This window comes from Ascaphus truei, chromosome 1, assembly GCF_040206685.1.
Source record: "Ascaphus truei isolate aAscTru1 chromosome 1, aAscTru1.hap1, whole genome shotgun sequence".
Taxonomy (NCBI): domain Eukaryota; kingdom Metazoa; phylum Chordata; class Amphibia; order Anura; family Ascaphidae; genus Ascaphus; species Ascaphus truei.
In genome coordinates, this window is record NC_134483.1 from 150234838 (window position 1) to 150257091 (window position 22254).

Below are 22254 nucleotides of genomic sequence, written 5' to 3' on the forward strand. Positions count from 1 at the left end.
ATAAACATCAGCTTCTTAAGCTGCAACACTGTCAGGTTCACTATTTTAACTTTATATACATCAATCCCCATAGACATTCATTATCTCCCCTTAACCCTCTCACATGACTTTTGTCTGCTGTAGAATATGATGGAATTGACTTCTTACCCTATAAACTTATCTGGGGATCTCCTCCTTATACATTTCCATTGCACCTGTAGACTACAATTGGATCAACCACTTCCATCAATACGTCAGACTTTCATTGGCCACACATACTCATTTAGAAATAGTGTTATTCAAGTAGGCTAGAGATGTAGAGAAGGTGAATCCTCTGTGGCAAGCCAGTGCTTTATTAGACAACTGGCAAGAATAAAGGCATTGTTGATGCTTTTAGGTTATGTGCTTTGAACCAAGCCCTCAGGGCTGTTGGGAGGGGGATTTGAAGTTTGTCCCCGAGCTATGATTCTGTTGGAAACCTTTGGAATGACAAGTGTAGATAACAAAACCATGTTTAAGCAGACACCACTGTATGTGCACATTCGATGCATTGATTGGTAACTGAGTGAGACTGTCTTTGTCCATTTAAACTGTCTTTTAAGGTGCTGCTCGTTAACACTGTAGTAGTCTTGCAAAATTATTTATTGGTGTTGACCAGCCCTCCTAGATGGATGAGCCAGAAAATCAGAGATTCAGGCCCCTATTTACAGAGCAGTGTTATTCCATAAGACATCTTCTGGCGCTGGAAGACATCTTGTAGCCCATTCACTTGTATTGGATGGACGTTGTCCTCATGTCAGAAGGTGTCGTCTGCAAGAGCACCAATTAGTAGGTATGGGGTTCAATTTTGTAGCTGGCCTTTCTGGCATTGAAACAAATAGCATCTCATCTTTTTCATTCATGTCAATGAAGAAAAATCACAGCACTCAATATATAGACCCCACATATAGAAGGCTTAACGCTAGGGCTCAGTTCTACTAGGTACAGACTAAAGTATATACGCAAAAACAAAGGTAATAAGGGTAGCACGCAGCATGCTACAAAAGCCCCTTTGTACTGCTGGCGTGCCTCTCCCACGAAACATTGTGTCTCTCAGCCTGAAGTATGCTATATTTAAATGTCCAGCAGACTTACCGGTGCCTATGGGTCAGCGCGGGCAGCCTGTTTGGACATCAGTTCCAATGTAAAAACACACTACATTTAATAAAGTATATTTCACTACATTAAGGTATGTTGGTAATATACTTCTGAGTATTTGGGTACATGGGACAGAAGAAGAAAGATGTGGTACTTTTATTTCTAACTGCCTTATTCCTCACGCACTATCTTTTGGACTCATACTGGACTTTCAGAGCCCCCCCTCAACCTTGTATACGGTTGGGGCACTCACAAACCCTACACTGGTTCTGTGTCACCTGTGCACTAGCTTGGGTACCCCCCTTAACCTAGGGATTCCCTCAGCTACAGGGATACCTATTCATCCCTGTGCCTCATTCTCCTTTCTGGGCTATGCTGAAGCAGGGTACCCTAGTGGTGAGTTACGCCTGCGTTTTCAAGGGGCGATATTGCCGGGACAATGTACCTACATGTATCCGGAGATCAGGCATGATTCCCGGGTACATTTATGGGGAACCGACAACTCCAGACCCCAACGTACTAGGCACATTCTGTTAACGGTTCCTCCCCAAACCCCCCCTTGAAACTCATACCCTAGCAATCCCTGCTTGATTGCATGCCCGGAAAGGGAAAAACACACAAAAAAAAATACTTTTATTACAGGCAATACATTGAAAAGATACAATGTTACTGGGCCCAAGAGCTAACTCCCTTGGACCCTTGTACACGGATCAGGGGTATCCAAAACGGGCTTAACCTTTATTTGAGAGCCTGGTTACCCCCTACTGTCACACTCAACTACAGTTAAAAAAAGGAACTGTTTTAGAATTTATTTTGGCTTGGGAGCATCAAGAGGAAAGTAAGAATCGTTTGTAAAAACAAATAATAAATACAATCTAAATAGTAATAATAATAACAACACATTTTGATATTGCTGTCTGGTTTCTTGCGGCGGCAGATGAGACAAGGTTGTTTGCTTGAAATCCTAACCACTGTCTCGTGTGAATGTCCATGTCTGTCGGTCTCGAGCAAACACTGAGGCAGGTTGAAAGCCAAAATAGCAGCCTGTAAGAATAGCTGGCAGTTCAAACAACAGCAGAAGGCTCTGGCCTTGGCATTTAACTTGATTGGGAATCCTAAGATCAGGGTGTTACACAGTTGTTTGTCGCTTGCCAGCAAGCTGGGCTTCCCTACTGACTCTGGTTTGGCAGTGATATGGCTCTTCACCCTTCTGCCAGTCTAACTGCCAAGGAGTCAGGACCAGCTCTGCACTTCCTGTCCTCCTCTTTGTCCTGGCTGAGGATGAACTGAAGTGTGCCAAGTTTACACTGCCAAAAACTCCTTCCAGCAATGGTCATCTCAGCAAGGGCCAACATCACCTGTGCTACTGAGAATCCAAACGCAAGAGCTTCCAGGATTTTATAGCACTATTTCTTAATATTCAATAACATTTACATACAAATATATACATACATATATATTACAACAATTCTGCGTTAGTGTGCATACTTTTACATTTACGTGATAGAGTTTTAAAGATGACTTTGTTCTTAACACCTTTGCTGCTAGAGGTGCAAAGTCAGACAGTCGTGCTCATCATTGACCTTGCCTCCATCCAGTCCAGTTCTGAGTTTTGGAGCGGCGAAGAGGAGGAAGAGAACCTTCTTATAAGTCCAGGCAAAGTAGACTTTAGGTCTGAATCCAGACTTGAGTCTACCACATCTCACATATAGTCTTGCCTTGAACCACCTTTAAAACACACCTGCATATGCAAAATATGAGAATACTATTGTAATTGATCTTTTTGTGATTGTTTTGGGTACTTTTTACTTTAAACCCATATATTGGTCTGATCAATTCTCTGCTTTATTTGTATTTATTATATTCATTTTATTTCTATTGCCTTGAGATTCTTTCTTTGACGCACACGGCTTTGGGCCATTACACTGGTGTCATAATGTCATAGGCGGGTAACAAAGGATCACATCAGAAATTATTCATCTTTTATTTATGTTGCCGCAAACAATACCTTATTTATCAGCATAAAGATGGATATTTTCCACTTCCCTGGAACACATGCTTCTAACCCAATGCTCTCTAACAGGCATCATCACATTGTGGTCACGCGTCTGACCATTTTTACTGCTTTTTGTTATTTCCTAGCGATGTGTAGTAGGACACTCCTTGTTGAACTTTGTCCTGATCTGATAAGGAAGAAACGTACACGTTGGGTATGCTGTGCATGCATTCTTCAATGCTTCTCTTCTTTTGACTGTTCATTTACTGATGAGCGTTTCTCTTGTTCTACGTTCAAATCAGATTAGTTGAATTTGTCCAAAAGTAACAAAGCCGACTCATTGACAAATTATCTGCGTAGTAGGAGAGATGCCGGACACTGAACTCGGCGGCACACAGAGCAAAACCATGAAGTCCATTACTTGCTATCATTTAAAAATAATTATGTTTTAGTCCTTTCTTGACACATTAAACGCACAAAAATTATTTCCTCCCATTAAATAATTCTGATTCAAATATATATTTGTATATATATATATAAAAAAATCTTTGTTGTAGCAGAGGATAGATCCAATTCACATCTTCTATAAGTGGGATTAAGTCTGGACATTTACAGATCAGAACTGTCTAACTCTATCACTGAAAGTCTCCTTTTCCATGAGTTTGTATTAAACACCTTGAATATAAACGCAGATATGATACAGTATTGTTTCACTGTAAATGCTACCTTTTGTTTTAGGAATGAATTATTCCACATTACAAATGATTCCAGTTTAAATCTGGTGGATTAGGTGACTCAACAAGAAGTTAACAGCAGATGGTGCAAAATGGAGGCATTATAGGCCATATTTAGTATAGTACGACATCCCAACACACATTCAGCTCAAGTGGCTTCTGATTTGGGGAAGTGTTTTATGGCTAGGTAAATACAGGCCAACTTGTGTATTAAAGTTTTTCCCCCCCTAACTCCCTATAAAGCTTCCGTCAGGGAAAAAAAATCAGTGTTATTAAAGTACTGTATATATATATAAATATATGTACAGTATATATAAAAGGTAGTGATGCATTACAATATCTTATATGATGTACCTTAGCATAACAATTTATTGTCAAAATGCCTGTTTTTGGAGCTTGAGACTAGACCTCCACTCTGTTAAAAAAATAAATATCTATATATATATATATATATATATATATATATATATATAATTACATCTGCATTGGATTGTACCGTCATTGCAGTTGCAACAAAACTGACTGAAAATAGGCTTATTTACATAAATTGATGCTGTGAAGTACGGTGTAGTCCCTTCCAGCAGTGAGTAGGTGTAGCAAATGACTTCCGTTGAAGCCACTTTACACAGAATGAGGTAAGCAGAGCTGAGTTAACTAGTCTGCTCTGTTTCCTAACAGTTTTGAGATGTGAGACATGTACCTCTGTTGCATGTGACCTTTGAGGTTAGAAATACTTGGCATGTGGTGTGCATGTCCTGTATCTTTTTTCCCTGGATTAATGTGGTGTTGGATCCCAAAATAGCATCCAGTGCAGGGTTTAGAGCGCTAGGCTTTTGCTTAACAGACGTCGGGATACATGTCACATTTTATTTTCAGATCTCCTGATTGCTTGTCTCGCATGACCTTTGCAACATCATTTTACCTTTATTGCCATCACCCTTTTATTACTAAAAGGTGACTTTTAAAGCAGCAATAACATATTTATTTTTTCACCTCACTTGGAGGCCCCTAATTCCCTGGGCTCGGTAAATGAGACTTGAGTTTTTGTTGTTGTTTCTGTGAGAAAACGACAAACATGACCTCGGGCTCAGCAACAGAAAGTCGCAACGTCATGTCCAGATAAAGTTTACTGGCCATTTTGTGTTCACTTGGCAAGTATTCTTGCCTGGGGACTGGTATCTCTGGAATCGGGGTCCTGTAGGTCAGTGGGTCACGGATCAGCTTGGAGTGGGGACTACCTGGGAGGGGGGGACTCCCTGACCCCCCATTTTATATAAACAAGCAAACAAATATTGAGCAGGTTTAACTGCTGCTTTAATATCATTGTTGTGTCTTACTTGTTTTATGAGAATTAATTGTTCGTCTACTTATCAAAGTCCTCCAGCTGTAAAACCTACAGTAGGTAATAAAAAGCGGTATCAAATTGAAAGCAAATATATTCCCATTGGATGCAATGGGATTTTGTGCTTTAATAAATCTGGAGCAGCTGGGAGACTTTGACATACGATGACCTCGGTGGCGGGAATCTGCTTTCACATTAACCATCCCAGGGGGGTTTGCCTGGTTATTAAAAAGAGAAGAATAGAAGAAATCAAAACATTCTTAAATAATCATCACTTTTTCAATCTCTCTGTGGCCTTCCTCTTATCTGAAGTTTGAAGTTGCTGTTTGAATAGACCGCTAATAGCTAAAGTTGGGCTCCAACTTGGCACTTGCTCTGCCGATTGCACTGTTATCAAGCAAAAGGGAAAACTCAGCATAAAACAACATGTAGTGAACACTGTACCAATGTATTTGGTTGAAACCAAGGTAATCACCCTTAAAGCAACAGTTTTAGGGATTAAGAAAGTTTATCCTTTTAACCTTTTAATGGATGTCAGGAGTTCTCTTGTTTAACTCCCTGGTAGAGAACCAAGCAGATGGGCGCTTTACCTGTGGCAGGAAATGCTGAACACACAGAGACAGTGGCTAACCGAAGCCGATCACATATCCCAGTTTACCTGTTTACTAACTTTGTTAAAAATATTTAAATATTCTTATCCGATTAGTGGCTGACTAGAAAAAAAACGAAGTTGTCATTTGTATGGATTGTGTCCGTGCCATATGTTACTGTCACTGGTTCACTCTGCTTGAAAAAATGACTGCACCTTGAATCATCTTTAAACCCTGAAGCCGTGTGTGCTTGCTGTTATTTCCTGCAGTTTACCCAAAAAACTGCTTGCTTATCAGAAGTGACATTTTATTGGTCTGCCGGTTAAAGGTTGAAGTGGTCTGTTGGGGAAAAAGCCAAAGTGAGATTTATTTATCTAATTGAAAAAAAGTAATGTATCCAACCTCATCTCACCTTGTACTTGGAACTGTTGTTAATGGGCCCAGTACTCTCCAAACTGAAGTTTGGATGTTGTAATGTATGTATGTATGTCTTTATTTATATAGCGCCATTAATGTACATAACACTTCACAGCAGTAATACACATTACAATCATATCAATACCAAATAATATAAATAGCACATAAAGGGAAGAAGTGCTTCAGACATAAAAGTAACATTTAGGAAAAGGAGTCCCTGCTCCGAAGAGCTTACAATCTAATGTATGTAGCTAATTAATGTAGCAGTAACAACCTTGGTTATGTGTTTGTTTTTTTCATTTGACTTTGGAAGCTTGTTAAATAATTGGACCTCTTCAAATTAATCAGCTTGTGACATTTACAGTTATTGCTGACCGCTGTAGAATTGGAGATTTCTCACTGGATAGTGACCACAACTATTTAAAGCTAGTCATATCTAACTGCAATTGAAACCTATCCCAGGGATTGCAATCTTTTCAAGATGGGACAGCGTAAGCTCCAAATGACATAGACAGCCTGACCTTACAATGCCCTAAACTGCTATTATAAGCTTTAAAGTCGCGGATTCTATGCACAATATATTCAGATAGGAAGTCGTCGTGTAGAATAGTGATTCCCAACAGGGGTTCAGAAACCCCTAGGTGTTCATGATGCTTCTTTTAGGGGTTCACCAAAAAAATAAAATAATTGAATGGCTATCCCAGGCAGTGTAGTCGGTTCCGTGTGGGGACTGCACACTTAGTAATACCCCAAACTCGACCTTAGTGGGGGTGGCATAGCTGTCAATGACAGCAGGAGCTTCCAAAGTAGCTCCCACAATGCTTTGCATCCACAGCGGCAGGGAATTGTGGGGTGTGATTATGGAAACTCCTACAGTAATTGACAGCTATACCACCCATGCTGTCTGTACACACGGAGGCTCAGTTTGGTGAGTTATTAAGCATGTGTTACCCCCAGAAGCTGAGGACACTATAATGTCTGGGATCGGTCAAACAGTTTTGTTAGCAATAGTCTGATGAGTAGGCAGTGATTTATTAATTAGGGGTTCACTGGACAAATTCTGCCATGGAGTGCATGGAGTGTCAAAACTGCTCGGTTTTGACTGAAAAAAACAGTATTGTTTTCATTTTTAATGGGTGTTCTGATTTTGGTCAGAATTACTGTGTAAAGGTCTTGATGTTCATTCACAATATTATGGACCCAGTGAAGCCCTGAAAGATGATTTGGTAGCAGTAACAACTATTGTTTCTGTATCTCTATATACATTGCTGAGTGTTCAATTGCAGAGTAGAACTAGTTTAAAAGTAAAGCGCAGTACCTCCCTTTCCCTAAGGGCTGGAGACCTTTGCGAAACACTGTGGGACAACACGTGTTACTGTGAACTTTGCAATAGTTTGTTCGTGTACAGTTCTGTAACAGGCATGTTACTCTAAATACTGCCCCATGCAAGAATTTCAAAAGACAAAAAAAAAGAAAGGGAAACCCCCCCCAGTACTTTCCCACACATTAGGCTGATTACGAAAGACAAAAAACAGGGACACAGAGCTCTGATGTTGTTACCGAGCTATTTTAGCAAGCAATTAATAAATGCATAACAAAATGCTGTCAAAGTTGTATAAGCAAGCTCTTAAAGCACCTGCGGCCATAACAATAGGCCATTAAAAAAATCTAGAATGAAATGTAATTTAAGGTCATCCTAACCTAAACAAAGTTGGGAGGTACGTGAGCAGGGATATGGAGGGTTGCTTTGCCTGTGAATGGGGGGTGGCATTGAGATAAGAAATAATAGGGAAGCAGCTGCTAAATTGGAAATCGGTGTTCCACTAGAGAGTACGCATGGCATCTTTTTGTGTTTAAGACGGCTTTATATATCAGCTTTAATCACTATATCTCGGGCATCTATAATGCATCCTTGAGGAACCCTAAGGGGGCAGTTCGAGCCCTTCCAGCCACAAATTCCCATTGCAACGCCTAGCGATTTTCGTCCGGAAATGTCCCAAACATCAGCTTCGGTGGACATAGGATAAGGCCCTAAGTAGCCACTGAAAGAAGTAGTATGTGATATATGTGATATATGATACTGTAAGTGGTATTGACTGTGGTGCCCTCCAGTGTTAGCCTTTCAAGTGCAAATAGAAAAAAATATTTTAAATTATAGAGAAGAAAAAATGCATAGAAGGTGGTAGAGTTGAAGTTACATAGTAGATGAGGTTGAAAAAAGACATACGTCCATCAAGTTCAACCTATGAAGTTAACCTTTTTACTTTGGTGTGATTCCAATACATGATACTAAAGAAATTCAAGGGAGGTGTAGGGCATTTGATCACAGCAGTGAAAGGATGCAAATCATGCCTTTTGTAGTTTCAAATGCTAGTCCTTTTTGCTGCTTATCTTTTTAGCAATGAAGTGGTTAACCAGACATTGGCACCCTCGTCCTCCCTTAATTTGCCAAGAGGAAATCCGACTGCATCCATCCTTTTTTTGTGCCACCCAGACATCTGGAGAGGAGCCTTTATTCCCTGGGGAAAAAAATGGTAGGCAGTGCCAATTCTAATGCCCGCAGTCTCTCTCGGCTGCGCGTTTTTTGCCCTTCTGGGCACTCCTATTCCGCAGCTGTTAAATCCAGCGATGAATGGCTGCCTAGCAGAGGCAGATGGTTTCCTCCCCCCTGTGCCCTTCCCTCGGCACGTACGCGGACACACATGCAGGCTCACTTCCACAGCTGACAGCTCTGTCATTCCAGAAACTGGCAGGTGGGGATGCCCGGGCCACAATGCAGCTTAGGCAGTGTATTTAAACCATAGATTAAGCATGCCCATCCCAACCCAACCTCTGCTGCACAGGCTGAGGAGAGAAATCGGCAAACATCATGCCACGTATGTAACCCTTTGCTTGCTGGATGGGTTCAGCTACGAATTTGAACTAGTTAAGGTATTGAACTCCTTGAATGCTAGAGATGCACCCACCGGGCTGAAGAGGATGAGAAGATTTCCCGTCTTGCAGAAAGGATTCCATTCCGATATGATTTGCTTTAATGACTGGAGCGCTTATACCGGTATTATGTACCCCTTGCCTTCATTTGTATGTTTCAGGGGATCTCAAATCTTTTCTTTTTGTGGAACACTTAAGTGGTAAAAACCAGGTGAATGATAATAGAGGCATACCCCGCATTAGCGTACGCAATGAGACCAGAGCACGTATATAAAGCGAAAATGCTCTTATTAAAGTGAAGCATTACTTTTTTCCCACTTATCGATGCATGTACTGTACTGCAATCGTCATATACGTGCATAACTGATGTAAATAACGCATTTGTAACAGGCTCTATAGTCTCCCCGCTTGCGCACAGCTTCGGTACAGGTAGGGAGCCGGTATTGCTGTTCAGGACGTGCTGACAGACGCATGCGCCAGCTGCCTTTTGCCTATTGGGCGATATGTCTGTATTTCAGCTACGACGGTATTCTAGAGACGATGGTTTGTGTTTTTATACCTGGGGAAGGTGCATCGTTGACATATGACACAGAGTGTTTGCTAGAGAGGGGTTAAGCATCCTGAGATCTAGGGAGGTTTGTGACGCAAGTAAAATCTAAAAATTACGCAAAATGACAACGTACTTCATTTTTGGCATTGTAAAATGTGCCACGTAACGTCTCTCCAGCTCCTCATATTGAAACTCCTCCAAATCATAATTTCATACACACAGCATAATCAGAACAAAATGCCAAGATATATTGACAATATATAGGCAGCTGGATATCTAGTACTGTCGATTTTACAAGACAAGTTTCTTTGTATTGGGCAACAGCAAACGGCTCCTTGGGCTTGTCTATAAAACCGTGCTAAATACAGTGCTCTTTGTATGGAGCATATGCATCAAGGCAAAAGTGAAATAATTCTGGGGCAAAATAACTGCACCGTATGTAAAGAAAAAAGTCCCATTGAAATCAATGATTGTTTCCTGGCACATCCTGTGCTGTTTTCCTGCCCCAGATTTCCTCAACGTTTGCCTTGATACATAGACCCCCTAAGTGTTTTGCATTGGCCTGAATATGATTACTGTCCGTGCCCAGCTACCGCTGTTTTTATAAAACATTATTTTATTCCTTACCGTGGTATTTTGGTTCTGCTGTTGGAATATGATCTTGACGTCACAATAAAAATAACATTACAGTATTTGAATTTGGATTCCATCTCTGATATGAAGTTGTGCTTCTGGTATTATAGCGAACGCTTGTAGCTGCACTTTCCTTACAGCCTATTATTTCTTGTTTTCGCCTTTACAAATACCCACAAATAGACATGCAGAATGCCAGCATTTCCCGGCGTATTAGGTCTCTCTCTGTTCCAGTTGCTTTTTCCCTGCTCCCCCCTCCCTTCTTTTTTTGGGATTCAATTAGAGCTTTGTATTGTGCCATGTGAAAGAGTAATTAATGTGAAGGTCTAATTATGCAAAGCTTCTTATACAATGTAATCAACTCATCTGTACCTAGAAATCTATTCCACACATTTGTCTAATGAAACAAGGGAAATTGGGTATGTTCAGCTACTTTAGACATTGCATAAGCATTCTGAGACACTTTTAAGGCATGTAGCACACAAAACATTTACCTACTCTTCTGATTTCTTTACAGATTCTGGACAATCAGGAAGTCCAAGCCACAATGATCCTGGCAAGAATCCACCAGGTAAATATAACCCCGGAAAATTTACATTCTAACAATGTCGGGGAACAAAGGTGCTACAGTGATAGCTTAAAAGTGCATAATTGGTCAGCAATCTGCTTTGCATAGGCAATGGGTATAATCAGGACAAGCAGTGATTATGTTACCTCTTTTATTGTGGCAAATGCTTCAATAGCAACTTCATTAAGATTCAGTTAATCGTGGGGAGTATTCTAGCTGCTTTAAAATAACTTAAGGAAGGGCGAGATGCAAGAGCTGTGGGAGAAGAAAATGAAAGGACACCTTCTCGGTCTTCTCCAATCATGTGATATACACAGGGCACTATTACCTATTGTGTACTTCTGTGATGCTGTTACCTGAAGAAAATATATCAGTGTACAAGTATTGATAAATTGCATCCACAGAAGTACATGTGGTGTTTTCAGGCTAATAATTGGAATCCCTTCAAACTGGAGGCATGAGGAGGTTAAAAGAACAATAGTACAGATCTTCTCAAACTTTTCTTCTGTATTTGTGTCATCAAAAGTGTCACATTAATGCCTTTAACTTATTCAGTTGTGTTACCAAAACTGCAACCAAATAGTTAGCTTTCATTTTAGATATACCATTTTTTCTCTATCTGGGGTCAACGTGATCTTTGTATTACTGGGCCATAGAACAATGAAAAAAACTATGTTTATAATTGTAGTGACTGGTGAAAGGGTGCCCAATATTTGACCAGATCACTAAGTTTTTTCTTTAAGGTCATTGTGTAAATTCCTGAGACTGGTCTGGTTCTCAGACAAAAGGTGACAAGAAGGAGCACTTTCCCTTTCCTTACAGATTTAAAAATGCATGATAATTAAAATTTAACGTAAATCACAAGGATAAAGAATATAGATTTGTGGCTGTCAAAATTAGACTGGTGCAACAATATTAAATGTAACAGGGTGTCTGGGTCGCATATCTCAGATATTTGTTCCCTCCCTTAGACTAAAAGTTGCGTTAGCAAAAGTTATATCTCTGTCTTCATAAAAATCATATGAATGCAACAATGAGGGTAGTATTATTTTAGGGGTTATAGGGAGCGAGTTATATGGTGTTGTATACGCTCAGATCAATTTGTGTTTAAAATAGTTCTCTCTCTGATGCTTAAAATGTAACGAAATTGATGAGTGGGAGATATTTTGAGCAAAACAACAATGCATTTGGGTATCAAAAGTAGAATTCAACATAGAGGAAAGGGTGTTATGCCAAATAGAACGGGGATTCTAATATTACAATCTCACAATCTCTTAAAGCTGCAGTTCAGTCTTTTTTTTTTTTTTTTTTTTAATTTATTTTTTTACTTTAATAGCTTCATGTGGGCAATCTCTATTTACCTAAAGAACTGTATAGCTGTCAGTCAATCCGTTCTCCATGTATTAATCGGCGAAATTTTTGTGACATATTAAAAGCTGGCATTTGTTTATAATTTGCCTCCGGCAGTCAGTGGAAGACTCATGAATATTCATGAGTCTCCCAGTGACGTGTGCTCGCTCCCGATCTGCCGCTGTGTGGTGCCCCCTTCTGCCCGATCCCTGTGGCTGTCAGCCTGCGCGAGATGGAGGGGGCTTGTGCCGCCAGTGGGGAGGGGGGAGCGGGAGATGTGTCCTGCTCTGATCCCTGTGTCTGCCTCCCTGCCCGCGCGCGCGGGAGATGCAGGGGGGTTGCGCTGCCCCCGTGGGGGGTGGGGAAGGGAGGGGGGAGCGGGAGATGTGTCCCCTTCTGCTCCGGTCCCTGTGTCTGCCTCCCTGCCCGCACGGGAGATGCAGGGGGGTTGCGCTGCCCCTGTGGGGGGAGGGGGGAGCGGGAGATGTGCCCCCTTCTACTCCGGTCCCTGTGCCTGCCTCCCTGCCCGCACGGGAGATGCAGGGGGGTTGCGCTGCCCCTGTGGGGGGGAGGGAGGGGGGAGCGGGAGATGTGCCCCCTTCTACTCCGGTCCCTGTGCCTGCCTCCCTGCCCGCACGGGAGATGCAGGGGGGTTGCGCTGCCCCTGTGGGGGGTGGGGAAGGGAGGGGGGAGCGGGAGATGTGTCCCCTTCTGCCCGATCCCTGTGTCTGCCTCCCTGCCCGCACGGGAGATGCAGGGGGGTTGCGCTGCCCCCGTGGGGGGTGGGGAAGGGAGGGGGGAGCGGGAGATGTGTCCCCTTCTACTCCGATCCCTGTGCATGCCTCCCTGCCCGCACGGGAGATGCAGGGGGGTTGCGCTGCCCCCGTGGGGGGTGGGGAAGGGAGGGGGGGAGCGGGAGATGTGTCTCCCTTCTGCTCCGGTCCCTGAGCCTGCCTCACTGCCGCGCGGGAGATGCAGGGGGGTTGTGTCCCGGAGCAGTGGTGGCAGCAAGGTGGTGATGTGTGTATATAAATGTGTGTGTTTGTGTATATGTGTGTGTGTGTGTGTGTGTGTGTGTGTGTGTGTGTGTGTGTGTGTGTGTGTGTGTGTGTATATATATATATATGTGTGTGTGTATATATGTGTGTGTGTATATATGTGTGTGTATGTGTGTGTGTGTGTGTGTATATATATATGTGTGTGTGTGTATATATATATGTGTGTGTGTGTGTGTATATATGTGTGTGTATATATGTGTGTGTGTGTGTGTGTGTATATATATGTGTGTGTGTGTGTGTGTGTGTGTGTGTGTGTGTGTGTGTGTGTGTATATATTAGTGTGTCACCACAAGTACCCAGTCACCCACCCACCCACTACCGCCCACCCACCCACTCCCCCTCTCCCGCCCACTCACCCTCTCCCGCCCACCCACCCACCCACTCACCCTCTCCCGCCCACCCACCCACCCACTCACCCTCTCCCGCCCACCCACCCACTCACCCTCTCCCCCACTCACCCTCTCCCGCCCACCCACCCACTCACCCTCTCCCGCCCACCCACCCACCCACTCACCCTCTCCCCCACTCACCCTCTCCCGCCCACCCACCCACTCACCCTCTCCCGCCCACCCACCCACTCACCCTCTCCCGCCCACCCACCCACCCACTCACCCTCTCCCGCCCACCCACCCACCCACTCACCCTCTCCCGCCCACCCACCCACCCACCCACTCACCCACCCACCCACCCACTCACCCTCTCCCGCCCACCCACCCACCCACTCTCTCCCGCCCACCCTCTCCCTCACTCATTTATATCTGGCTTTTTTTATTAGATTAGTAAGGAACTATGTACAGTAACAAGGACAAGTTGAAGTAAAGTATAAATGTAATACAATAAATAAACGGTTATGTCAAAAACAAATGTTATTAGTTCTTACTAGGAATTTTATTCCATTTCTTTTTTTAAAAGGTGGGACTGGGGCGAGTAGATTTTTGGGTGATTTGTCTAGATAGAGGTGTGTGTGTGTGTACACTGGAAGTCAGAATACTTCTGTCAGACCGCTTGTGTGTGTGTGTGTGTGTGTACACACACACACACACAAGCGGTCTGACAGAAGTATTCTCTGACTTCCAGTGTCTGCCGCTGCTACAGCGTAACTCCTCCCTACCGCCCTCCTGTCCCGCTCCTGTCCCATTCACATGGTCCTCTTCTCCCTCCGCCACCACTGCTGTCCTCTGCCGCTGCCGAGCTTTGCTGCAGGATGCCGTCCTTCTCTCTCTCCGCCGCCGGCTGCTGTCCTCTGCCGCTGCCGAGCTTCGCTGCAGGATGCCGTCCTTCTCTCCCTCCGCCGCCGGCTACTGTCCTCTGCCGCTGTCGAGCTTCGCTGCAGGATGCCGTCCTTCTCTCCCTCCGCTGCCGGCTGCTGACCTTCGCTATATATCCATACATACATATACATATATACATACAGTATATATAAAAATATATATATATATAAATATATATATATGTTCTTCAGTATTTATTGATACCTTTTTTTTATTTGGACCAACAATTTGTGTCATGGGACAAGCTTTCAAGAGTTTTCCTCTTCCTCAGGTCAAGCAATACCATAAATATATACGCACATAAACATGCGCACACAGTGTATATGTTTGCGTGTGCGCATGTTTATGTGTGCGTGTGCGCATGTTTGTGTGCGTGTGCATATGTGTGCGTGTGCGCATGTATATGTGCGTGTACGCATGTATACGTGCGTGCATGTTTGTGTGTGTATATATGTGCGTTTGCGCATGTTTATGTGCGCATGTATACGTGTGTGCATGTTTATGTGTACGTGTGTGCATGTTTATGTGTGCGTGTGCGCATGTTTGTGTGCGTGTGCGCATGTATGTGTGTATGTGTGCGTGTGCGCATGTATACGTGTGTGCATGTATGTGTGCGTGTGCACATGTATGTGTGCGCGTGCGCATGTATATGCGTGCGTGTGCATATATATCTATATCATACAAACACTCACAAAGGGGGTAAGCGCGGCCCTCCTACCCCAGCCGCCAAAGCTCCCTTACCCCCTCGCCGCTCCCCCCCCCGCCCGCTCCCTTACCCCCCCGCCTGCTCCCTTACCCCCCCCCCGCCCGCTCCCTTACCCCCCCGGCCGCCAACTCCCCAGCCGCTGGGGGGCCAAGCAGCCTCGGATCTGCGCCAGTCCCACTCTCCACCACCTCTCACTCCCGTTGTGTGTGTGTGTGTGTGTGTGTGTGTGTGTGTGTGTGTGTGTGTGTAGGGACATTTTACTCCTGCCAACAATTTGTGCCTCACTTTCACCCCACCCTACCCCTGCCCTTCACCCCCCCTACCCCTGCCCTTCACTACCCCTGCCCTTCACCCCCCTCTACCCCTGCCCTTCACCCCCCCTACTACCCCTGCTCTTCACTCCCCCTAACCCTGACCTTCACCCACCCCTACCCTTCACCCACCCCTACCCCTGCCCTTCACCCCCCCTACCCCTGCCCTTCACCCCCCCCCCACGCCTGCCCTTTGACTGACGCACGCACACACCCTGACTGACGCACTCACACACCCTGACTGACGCACGCACACACCCTGACTGACGCACGCACACACCCTGACTGACGCACGCACACACCCTGACTGACGCACGCACACACCCTGACTGACGCACGCACACACACCCTGACTGGCGTACGCACACAAACCCTGACTGGCGCACGCACACAAACCCTGACTGGCGCACGCACACAAACCCTGACAGCCACACGTACACACACTGACAGCCGCACGCACACACCCTGACTGACGCACGCACACACCCTGACTGACGCACGCACACACCCTGACTGACGCACGCACACACACTGACGCACGCACACACTGACTGACTGACGCACGCACACACACACACACACACACTGACTGATTGACGCACTGACTGACACACACACATACATACTGACGCACGCACACAACCCCTCACAGCCGCATGCACACAACCCCTCACAGCCACACGCACACATACACAGACTGACGCGCGCACACACACACACACACACTGACTGCTGCACACACACCCACTGACTGCTGCACACACACACACACACACACACACACACACACTGACACAAACAAACACACACACACTGACACACACACACACACACACACACACACACACACACTGACACACACACACACTGACTGACACACACACACACACACTGACTGACGCACGCGCGCACACCCCCACACCCACGCGCGCACACACACAGACTGACGCGCGCGCGCACACACACACAATGAATGGTACACACACACACACATACACTGACACACACACACACTGACACTGACACACACACACACTGACACTGACACACACACACACACACACTGACACACACACACACACACACACACACACACTGACACACACACACACACACTGACTGACACACACTGACTGACACACACACACACACACACTGACTGACACACACACACTTACTGACGCGCGCGCGCACACACCCCCACACCCACACACTGACTGAATGACTGACTGACTGCCGCACGCACACACTGACTGACTGAGGCACACACACACGCACACACTGACTGTGTGTGTGTGTGCGTCAGTCAGTCTGTGTGTGTGTTTGTGTTTCTGCGTCAGACTCACTGACGCGCGCGCACACACACACTGACTGACTGACGCACACACAATGACTGACGCACACACACTGCATGAAGCTGTAAAGGAGGGAGGGGGGGAACTGGATTGATGTGAATGGGGGACAAACAGAGAGAGGGGGAGGGGTGAGGAGAGAGGAGCGGGAACATTACATCCCGGGCAACGCCGGGTCTCTCAGCTAGTATAAAATAAACGTAAAGAGAGGGTGCATACCATTCAATGATGGATACAAAAAAGGAACAACAGGACAGTCACTCTTATACTCCCAGAAAGTGAATATATATATCATTTACGTGAATCACTATCCGTATTTGAAGTGTGTGTGTATATAAATATATATATACATACAAATGAGCATACAGTAATATTTCCATTTGCTATTTGCCTTGCTATGGAGGGTTTTTGTCACTTTTTTACTCACATAACTTCACATATACATACATATATAATATATAATATATATAATATATATATATATATATATATATATATATATATATATATATATATATATATATATATATATATGCAGTGGAAGTGTATTGTGTGTATTTACCTACACACTCACTCCACATTTCAGTAACATACATATACATCTAAATAATATTCACATATACACGTTTGCTATAAATGGAATTATTACAATTTTACATTATATACACGTGCAATGAATGGAATAAACACTGTAATAAGTTTGAAATCGCCTATCCGAGCTGCTATGCATGGCTGATCCCTTTTCTCCAGCTTCCTTGAATGTATGAGGAAGATCATGTGACCAGATGCTAGTGCACGTTTAGAGAGAGGGAGGGCAGTGCTGACAAAGGGGTGTGCCTGGGTTTGTGACAGGCCATGAAGGGGCAGTGCCTTAGCAAATGCTTGTTAAAATAGAATACAAGAAAATTGGTCTTTCAAAGTTGTTTTTTTAAAAACAGAAAATGCTAAAAGTATTATTTCTTACTACAGAACTGATTTATTAAAAAAAACACACATGCAGGATATAGACTGAACTGCAGCTTTAAGGAGTTTAATAGGTGGAAACAGATTAGGCTTTCTAATTCTATTATTTTATGAAACTCTGCATTTATATATTGAATGTTTTTGAAACATTACCTTTCTGTAGACAAGCACTGTACACTTTTCGTATACTAAATCTAAAAGCCGTCTTTGGGTTCGAATTGAACCTTTGTGAAGACATTAACTGAATTTTCGGACACATTTTGCTTCATTGGTTTTTATTTGAATTACATCTTTTTTCTAGTAAACAGGGGACCAAGAACTCATGAGGGTAAGAACTTAAATTATTCTTGGTGGTGGATGTGTAATTGAGGTGTAGTATGACGGTTTTTGGGTGCTCAGTCAGTGCTCATTTTTTGTGGTGGTAGGATGTTTTATTGGTGGAGGTTAGTGAGTCAGCTGGATAGATGGATGTGTTAACCCCTTTAACACACACAAGTCACGGGTTCACAGGTGTGGCATTCGTGACAAAAAGGTCTCCTGCATTGTAAGCAAATTAGTTTTCATTTTTGTATTCTTTTATGGAGATCTACATTTTGTATTGTAGTCTCCAACCCTTCTTCTCATACCTCACTCCCAGGATTCAATTGTGTTGCTTATGGATGGATCAGGGTACAGCTAGTATTCATGTCTGAAAATGAGAAGTGAAGGGAAGAGTTCTAAGGATTCCAGAAGACTGAACTCAAGCAGCACCTCCATATGTTATGTATTTAGTTATGTCAAGTTTTTATATGCACGGTGATGTAGTTATCCATACAGAAAAGATCTGTGGTGGAAAGATAGAGTATCTCACTCATTGAGTAGAAACAGTGTGTTTAGTCAAGTTACAGTCAGGTTTTTCAGTCAGTAAAGGTGATTTGGTGCTCAAGCATGGAATCCCATTATTCTGAGTATATGAGGGGGACACTTCTGGGACATGAGATATAAAACCTTTAAAGAGCTCCAGTTGCCCTGAAGGCAGGGGTAAATGCACAAAGACACCCCCCCTAACCTCATTGGGCTGGCCCCAGGTAAGTACTCACGATTGTGTCACCAGTAGTCCTTCTCAATCTGCGTGCAGTTGCCAGTAGGGAGAAATCCAGTGCAAATGGGTTGGTGCAACGCACAGCAAAAAAAGGGGGTGATGGCAGGTCTGGCAAAAATATTTCTTTATGTCCACCCAATAAAGAAATATTTTTGCCAGACCTGCCATCACCCCCTTTTTTTGCTGTGCGTTGCACCAACCCATTTGCATAGGTTTTTCAGTCAGACATGAATCCAAACCAGGATTTTTCCAACTACCTGTTGCATGGCTAGACAGTAGGTGTGACTCACTTTAATTCACATTTCACATTTTTGCAACAATGGTCTCATTCAAAAAGTGGTATCTAACTCTTTAAAGTCAATTGTATTCATTAAAAGGAACCTCTAACCCTTATTCACTAGCATCATTGCATATTTACACAAAGTATATGGCATTTAAGTACTATGGACTGTCAGCAGGCTTATTTTTACTCTGCTATATTTTCTACCTTTTGCATAAATTGTAGAGGAATATAATAGGGTCAGTCATGATGGTCTCTGTGTTTCCATGATGGCCTGTTTTCTTGTACATAAGTTACAGCTTGTGTTGAAATGAACCTTTCCCAAGATAACGATATTAAGAAATCTGTTGACTAGGATCCATACAAAAAGAGACAAAAATACCCAATGCTACATTCAATGTGACAAAATACATGTAAATACTTCAATGTTAGTACTCGCATGAGTAAGGGTCATTTAGTTAAACCCGTTGGCCAAAGCGTTATAAGCCTCCAGCCAAGTCACGGCATGACCAGTATCCAGGTCCTAACATTACCCATGAACATTCTCATTTACCTCTGCAGTGGAGGGAGAATGGCCTCAGTGTCCCTGTCCTGCACAGGTACATGGAAAAACCTGCTACTTAAAAAGTGGGGTGAGCTTAAACCCCAGGAGGAGGAGCCACTACCCTTCAACCACTGATACCAGTTGAAAATTTAAATGAATAAAAACACAATCCCAGGAAGCTGTAACCCCAGAACCCACCACTAGGAAGCATAGAAAAGAACACTAAACACACAATAAGAACTGAAGGAAACATCAATAACTTAATTAATTTCAACGCATTGTTTGTTTTTCATATGTAAGGTTACAAATTATGAGGAAGGTATTTTGGTTTAACATTTATTACACATTTTGTTTTAAATCAACTACATTTTCAAATAAATAAAATACCCTTACTGCCCCCCTGTCAGAGACAGGGGTAAGGAAGTTAATTAGGGTAATGGGTTAATCCTCGAGGTACAGAAGGAGTGCTGCTAACCTCATGGAAGGAAGAAAGGAGGGGTGCTGCCACCCCGCTTACAATGCCAGGTATTGCAAGATGCATAAAAGCAGTTTCTTTTAGTTTTACTGCACAGGATTGATACCGGAGGCCGGCGGGTTCCTGCATCTCTATATTCTCCGTGAGTCCACCCCGGCCCATCAGTATCAATCCTGTGCAATAAAAATAAAATTGCAGCCACTTTCATTACCTTAGCAGCTAAGGTAACGAAAGGGTTAAATAGCAGGCACTGCATAGTTGTTGGTACAGGGGGTGGGTTAAGCTTGTAGTTGCCCCAGGGTGGGTGTTTAGGCCTTGCGGGAGGGTGGCAGTAGGAATTAACCCCTTAATTACCTTAGTGGTGGTAACCGCTATGGTAATGAAGGGGTGAACCCCTCGTGCTACCCTCCCGCAATGCCTAAACACCCCCCCTGAGGTAACTACCACCTTCACCCACCCCCCTGTACCAACAACAGGAATGGGTAAAAGTGCTGTTTTTTATAGTGCAATAGATAAATACAACCCCTCCCCCCCATCCCCCCAACCCAATACATACAGTACAGAAATGGGCACAATTACTATTATCCAGATATGGCTAATAGTGCTTTTGCCCATTAAAAATAAAACCACCCAGCATAAAGTAAATAAAAGTTCCACTTACCCCTGCCAGGATGAAGGCCATCCTCGTCTTCCTCCCTGTCCTTGTCCTACCTTTGGCAAGAACATTACAATAGAAAACAAACTAACAGCCACTAACCCCTTAATCACCTTAGCGGTTAGTATCCGCTATAGTAATTAAGGGGTAACCACCCTCCCCAGGGCAACTACCCCCACCCTCCACCACCGATACCCATTGATTTGCACAGTGTTAAATCATGGCCATAATATGGCCATGGCTTGCCATATGGCAATAAATGGGCAAGCTAAAAATAACAGCCACTAAATAAAACAAATTACATGAATAAAAAATTAGAAATTGCCAATAAACCAATTGATAGGCACAGTGGCACACCATGCCTATATAATATGGGCATGCTTTCCCACTATGGCAGTCAATGGGCAACCTAAAAAAAAAATTCAACAAAAAGCCAAAACAATTATATAAAAACAAGAACCACAAATCAGAAACAATTATATAAAAACAAGAACCACAAATCAGAAACAATTACATAAAAACAAGAACCACAAATCAGAAACAATGATATAAAAACAAGAACCACAAATCAGAAACAATTATATAAAAACAAGAACCACAAATCCAAAACACATTGGCAGTCAATGGGCAACCTAAAACAAAATACAATAAAAAACATACTATCAATGTTTTTCTTACCTGTCATGTCTTCACCCTCCGATTCCGATTGCAGCAGGAACCTCTTGAGCAAAAGGAGAAAGAAAACACTGATGAAGCAAAAGACACTATCAACAGATAATGTCCGATTTAAACATGCACTAACTGTGTGTGTATGGAATAGGCACTCTACAAGTCTGTCGGCACAGAAATACTTATATAATGATAAAAGTCCTCAAAGTATTATATTGTAGATTGAATTAAGTTAAAACTTCCATTTAATAGTATGCGTTAAAATACAGTGGACCATACACATGTGAGAACCGCTTAAACCGCTATCAATAATAGCAGGTGTGCCAATATCCTATGAGGCATATGTAACCAGCGCTAATATTGCCGCTGAACAAATTACCCAGTGTGTCCTCAAAAGGATAGAATGGCAGATACTGCCTATGGCAGGTGTATTTCTGTCCAGGAGGGATGTATATAACCAGCAGTGTTAGCGCTGGTGGGTGATTACCTAAACACTATCCCTGGATACGTATACGTTGTCCTACAGGGATATGTACAACCAGCAGTGTGTAAGCTGGTGGGTAAATTGTCCCCAAAAGTATCCCTGAAGGATGATCACGTGTGAGCATATATCTAGGCAGAAAAGGAGGGTGGGCTAGGATGTTGTAAAAACATTCTCAATA

The 22254-nt window shown here is 43.5% G+C and overlaps 1 protein-coding gene across 11 annotated transcripts in view; it reads left to right on the plus strand.

Moving 5' to 3' along the window:
* Nucleotides 1-22254, plus strand: part of NFIB (nuclear factor I B) — a 455016-nt gene that overhangs the window by 321536 nt on the left and 111226 nt on the right. For 6 of the 11 annotated variants that reach the window (XM_075595945.1, XM_075596019.1, XM_075595992.1 and 3 more), the window contains 2 exons: nt 10827-10880; nt 18190-18216. In XM_075595945.1, the coding sequence (XP_075452060.1) occupies nt 10827-10880; nt 18190-18216 (81 nt within the window). Of the gene's footprint in view, nt 1-9227; nt 9251-10826; nt 10881-18189; nt 18217-22254 lie in introns of those variants that run through there. The other 5 variants (XM_075595955.1, XM_075596001.1, XM_075596010.1 and 2 more) reach the window with 3 other exon arrangements.